The following is a 6,025-nucleotide window of genomic DNA, read 5'->3' on the forward strand; positions in this document are numbered from 1 at the left end:
TTCTTTTCAACAAGATCACTCATTTTGTTTTTTTTTGTTTGTTTTGTTTTTAATAAATTTATTTATTTATTTATGGCTGCACTGGATCTTCGTTGCTGCTTGCGGGCTTTCTCTAGTTGCTGCGAGCGGGGGCTACTCTTCGTTGTGGTGCACGGGCTTCTCATTGTGGTGGCTTCTCATTGCAGAGCACGGCCTCTAGGCACACGGGCCTCAGTAGTTGTGGCTCGGGGGCTCTAGAGCGCAGGCTCAGCAGTTGTGGCGCATGGGCTTAGTTGCACTGCGGCATGTGGGATCTTCCTGGACCAGGGCTCGAACCCGTGTTCCCCTGCATTGGCAGGCGGATTCTTAACCACCGCACTACCGGGGAAGTCCCTGATTTTGTTTTTATAATCAATTTTTGTTTACATAATTTGTGTTCTGTTGACACCACCACCAGAGTACACTTTTTAGTAGTTTTTAAGACATTCAGTTCGAAAGTCCTTCATTAATTCAGTTTGTGCCAGCTTTGCTCCTCTGAGACTGTAGCAAGTAGAATTGTCAATAAATTTGTTCAGATGTTCTATTTGGAAATGAGACATACATATCATTACATATCATTTCTAAACATAATGGGATCACATATGACTAAATTAGAATTGAATTTCTTGCAGAAAATATCATAAAATATTGAATGATCTGTCATTTGCTGTCACTTATATTGTGATTTTTACCATCTTTTTACCCCAACTTTTCATTTTGAAAAATTGTAAAATAGCACCCAAACCTTTTGCCCTAGATTTATCAGTTGGTAAATCTTGATATATATGTAATTTTTTTTTTCTGCGTCCTTTGAGAGTTAACTTATAGACGTGGTAACACTTTGCCCCTAAATGCTTCAGTGTGCATCTCCGAAGAACGAGGGGATTCTTCTATGTAATGACAGCATAATTATTGTATTCTGGTAGTTCACATGAGTACAATGCATTATTATTTCTAATGTACAGTTTTTACACAAATTTCGCCAGTTGTCCCAATAATGTGTGTTGTTTTTTCTTTTCCTGTATATAGGATGCACTCAAGGATCGCCCCTTGCGTTATGTTGTCATGTCTCCTTAGACTTCTTTACTTTGGAACAGTTTCCCACCTCTTTTTGCCAGAATATAAGATTTTAGATTTAGATTTTTAGGTTTTAGATTTCATACCTGTTTGCAATTCCCTCCTTTCCTCTTACTAGATGCATATTCTTAACCTGTGGTTATAGCAGTCTCTTCATCTTAAGTAAATTATGGTGGTGTTTGTATTACACCTATAATATAATGGATGTCCAAATGATATAATCCTTTGTAACAATTTTTTTCACTTGTAAAATAATATAGTCATTTGCTCCAACACATAGTGATCACAGAAACATTGAATTTTGAAGGGAACCATTGGGAATCTTAAAGATAGTATAATCTAATTTCTTCTCACTTAAATCAACAATGAAGTTGAGGTGTTTAAAAGTGAATCACTTGCTCAGTGTCATACACATCAAGCTAGGGAAGGAACACCAGGTCTTCTAATTCAGAGCTCAGTCACAGCCATCATCCCCTACGGTCTTCAACAGAATGTGTTAAATGTCAATAACCCTTAGAAAGGTCCTGTATAATTATAAAATCCTTTATAACTTATAAAAACAAAGTTCCATCAATCTGTGATTTCATTTTGGTGAATCCTTTTTAATACAAAAGCCTGAATTTTTACTGTAATTTTCAAGTCTTCAGTATAGTAGTTCTAGCTTGTCTAAGATTTTTATGACAACAGAGAAACTATCACTCAGTTTCTGTTACTCTGCATACTTCCTGCCTGCCTGCTTGACTTAAATGGTGTGTGTTACACCAGCTAGTGTTTATTGACACCGCGCCCTCCCCGGCCTGAATTTACTTAGCCTGTAGGTACATTATGAACACTTAAACAGTCATCATCAAGAACCTATTAGGCGTAGCTGACAAAGCCAATTGGCCGCACTGCCACTTTCTCAGTACAGGGCACTGCAGTGTTTCTATGGTAAGGATTTCAGATCTTTAATTGACCTTATGTTTTTTGAACTTCATGATTTGGTTGTTACTTGAGATCAGTGAAGACAGTGCCAACTTGATTTACCTAAGGCCAGTCTCTGCAGATCGAGCCTGCCTGAACTAATGAGAACCCAGGAGCTCCCTTATCTTAATCAGCTTATCTGATACAGTATCTGTATCATGTGATAGCTGTAATTGGAAGATTGAAGTTAGTCATAAAATTTTAACCAATGTCAGAATATTATATTCTACTCAGTCAGAATATTGACTCTTTATGAGACCCGTGTTCCAGAGGAAGGAACCTGAGGACCCTCTGAGGGTAGCAGAAGCAGGGACGGTCTGTAGATGAGGGAAGTCAAGAAGAATAGGAGTGTGAGAGGGCCCCAAGCACAGAAGGTGTCCCTGAAAGACAGGTGTATGTCAGCTGTGACATGGCAGATAAATACCACCAGGCAAGAAATGGGACAGATTAAAAATAAGAAGTTGTCTTAGGTACAAGTTAAAAGGGGGTGTAAAAACTACACCCTGTTATTATTTAGCTTTAGTGGTTAAGAAATACTTGGGGGAGGGGGAGGGAAGGAGTGGGAGTTTGGGATGAGCGGATGCAAACGATTCAATGTTATATAGAGGATGGATAAACAACAAGGTCCTGCTGTACAGCACAGGGAACTATATTCAATCTCCTGTGCTAAGCCATCATGGAAAAGAATGTGAAAAAAAAGAATGTCTCTATGTGTATAACCGAGTCACTTTGCTGTACAGCACAGATGGGCACAACATTGTAAATCAACTATATTTCAGTTAAAAAATAAAATAAAAAATAATCACCAAAGCAATGGAAATCACACAAAAAAAGAAAAAAAGCAAAAGAAATATTGGTGCGGGGTGGGGGGGACCTTTTCAGAAAGTGAACTCAATAACGTTCTTATGTTCAAAGTCTCGTGTCTCTGCTCCCCAGGGTTCTTGGGGATCCGGAAAAGATCAGTATAGCAGGGACCTGCTTGTGTCGTCCATCTTCGCGGCCGCCAGTCGCAAGAGGAAGAAACCAAAAGAAAAAGCACAGCCCAGCAGCTCGGAAGACGAACTGGACAATGTGTTTTTTAAGAAAGAAAATGCAGAGCAGGGTCACAACGATATTAAAGAAGAGTCCAAAAAAGAGAGCGAGACACCGGGCAGGAAACAAAGGACTGTGGCTTGCAAAGAAAATCACGCGAAGAAGGACGGCAGCGCGACCAGAGCTGATCAGCGAGCCCTGCGGGGGGAGAGCGCAGAGCCCCCGGCCCCCCAGGGCGCCAAGCAGAGCAGGTCGCCCACCCCGAGCTGTCGCCTGGCCATCCTGAAAGAGGGCCCCAGAGCCCTCGCGGCCCAGAAGGCCTCCCACCCGGACGAGACGGGGCCCGATTCCGGCGCTCTGGCGAGGTTTTCCACCAAGAAATCCACCAGCCCCGAACCCAGAGTCGGCGAGTTTCTGGTCAGTGTCGGCACCATCACCGCCGACTGCTCGGCGACGTCGCCCGCCCCCTCCGTGACCGGCCTCGACTCCAGCCGGCTGAGCCCCGAAGTGCAGTCGGTGGCCGAGAGCAGGGGCGACGACGCCGACGACGAGAGAAGCGAGCTGGTCAGCGAGGGGCGGCCGGTGGAGACGGACAGCGAGAGCGACTTCCCCGTCTTCCCCGCCGCGCTGGCCTCCGAGAGGCTCCTCCGTGGAAAACTGCACGAGGCCACGAAGACGAGCCGGCGGGACTCCGAAGGCAGTGAAGTCAGCTGTACGGAGGGGAGTTTAACACCGAGTTTAGAGAGCCGGAGACAGCTCTTCAGTTCCCATAAGCTGATTGAGTGTGACACTCTGTCCAGGAAAAAATCCGCCAGATTCAAGTCAGACAGCGCGGCTCTAGGAGATGCCAAGAATGAGAAAGAAGCCCCTTCCATCACGAAAGTGTTCGAGGTGATGAAAAAAGGAAAATCAACGGGGAGTTTACTGACACCACCAGCCAGAAGCGAATCCGAGAAACAGGAGCCCACCTGGAAAACGAAAATAGCTGATCGGTTAAAACTGAGGCCCAAAGCACCGGCAGATGACATGTTTGGAGTAGGAAATCAAAAAACCAACGCGGATCCTGCCAAAAGGAAAAACATCAAACGCAGACACACGCTGGGAGGGCACAGGGATGCTACTGAAATCAGTGTTTTGAATTTCTGGAAAGCGCAGGAGCAGAGTGGGGACAGAGAATCCGAACTTTCAGCTGTGACACGGTTGAAGCCCAAATGCTCAGCCCAGGACCTGTCCATCTCAGACTGGCTGGCCAGGGAGCGGCTACGCACCAGTACGGCTGACCTGAGCAGAGGGGACGCGGGGGACCCCCAGCCCCAGAGCCTGAGCACATTAGAAATACCCACCACGGACCCAGCCCTGTCTTCTTGGTCCGATGCAGACAGTTCTCCCAGCACCCTGGCTTCAACTAACAGGCCCCCTCTTTCCACACCACCACAGCCACCTGACCAAATCAATGGAGAAAGCTTCCAGAACACGAGCCAAAACGCCAGTTCTGCAGCGACGGCCCAACCTCATCAACTGTCCGAAACCCCAGGCAACAAAGCACAGTTCCATCCCTGTCTTTAAACTGGGGGCACGTCCACTCCAGCGAATAAAAGCTACTGTTACACGTTCCATAACTCTGTAAATATTTTCTTGTACCAGAATTGTTATTATGCAGCCTTCATTTGGGCTGGTTTCATCACTTTGCACTGTGAAATAGCTTTACAGTGCATTACTACAGCCAGAAGAACATATATATATATTTAAAAATATATTGGATAGTTGTATACAAATGAGCAAGGTTATTTGTTGCGACTCACCCCATAGTGCGTACACCCAACATTACTGAAGAAAATAGCTGGCATTAGTATGCAGCCAACGTGTTCTTTTGGTTTCATCACTAACAAAAGTGCCTCATCATAAAAATACATTTGGTTTTTAGGGTGCCATGTTGTTAAAATTAGATAACTTACACTGAGTAAACAAATGCGTTTTATTGGTAACAAATTTCATCACATTTACCAGTTTTAACACAGGTAGATACAGAACTTCCATTCTCTAGTCATTCCAGGTGGATCTCTGAGTTTTCTATTCAAACTTTTAATACAGTTTTTGAGTTTTGTGTGACTTGAATTTTTAATCTTTCTGTAAAATACGTAACTTAAATGAACATATTATATGTGTATCTTTTCTTCAGATACCAGATTTGATATAAATGTTGTAACATAGGTGTGTAGATAGTGACCTGGCTGGAACTGGCTTCTTTATGGAGGAGAATATAATTCTGCATGAGGACTTAATGGATCCAAACCTGTGTCATGCCTGTGTGCATACCCAATTAAACACTGGAAATAAAAATTGTTTTGGTGAACTTTGCATGGCTTGAAACTTATTCTAATATATATATTTAAATGCCATCCATTTATAACTGGCTTAATTGGTTCTGACATTTATTTATGTACTTATTTAATTTTTTGCTGCCGTGCGGCACGCAGGATCTTAGTTCCCTGACCAGGGATTGAACTTGTGCCCCCTGCGGTGGGAGCGCAGAGTCCTAATCACTGGACGGCCGGGGAAGTCCCTGGTTCTGACTTTTAAAAATTTACCTACTCTAGGGCTTCCCTGGTGGCGCAGTGGTTGAGAGTCCGCCTGCTGATAAAGGGGACACGGGTTCGCGCCCCGGTCGGGGAGGATCCCACATGCCGCGGAGCGGCTGGGCCCGTGAGCCATGGCTGCTGAGACTGCGCGTCCGGAGCCTGTGCTCCGCAACGGGAGAGGCCACAACAGTGAGAGGCCCGCGTACCGCCAAAAATAAATTTACCTACTCTATACATTACCCCTCTCTTTTTGGCCGTGTCTGGCAGGGATCTCTTGTAAATGTTTCCATTGGCCTAACTTCACTCGTATACACAGATAATATTTAACTTTTCTAGCTGAAGTCATATATGCTGTT

At 44.4% G+C, this 6,025-nt stretch overlaps 1 protein-coding gene across 10 annotated transcripts in view; it reads left to right on the forward strand.

The window, feature by feature from the left end:
- The window catches only part of ARHGAP21 (Rho GTPase activating protein 21), a 168,892-nt gene extending 163,444 nt beyond the window's left edge, over positions 1-5,448 (forward strand). For all 10 annotated transcript variants that reach the window (XM_060292800.1, XM_060292824.1, XM_060292835.1 and 7 more), the window contains one exon: positions 2,995-5,448. In XM_060292800.1, coding sequence (XP_060148783.1) covers positions 2,995-4,656 — 1,662 coding nt within the window. In that variant the 3' untranslated portion in view covers positions 4,657-5,448. The remainder of the gene's footprint in view (positions 1-2,994) is intronic.
- The last annotated feature ends 577 nt before the right edge of the window (positions 5,449-6,025 follow it).

This window comes from Globicephala melas, chromosome 2, assembly GCF_963455315.2.
Source record: "Globicephala melas chromosome 2, mGloMel1.2, whole genome shotgun sequence".
Taxonomy (NCBI): domain Eukaryota; kingdom Metazoa; phylum Chordata; class Mammalia; order Artiodactyla; family Delphinidae; genus Globicephala; species Globicephala melas.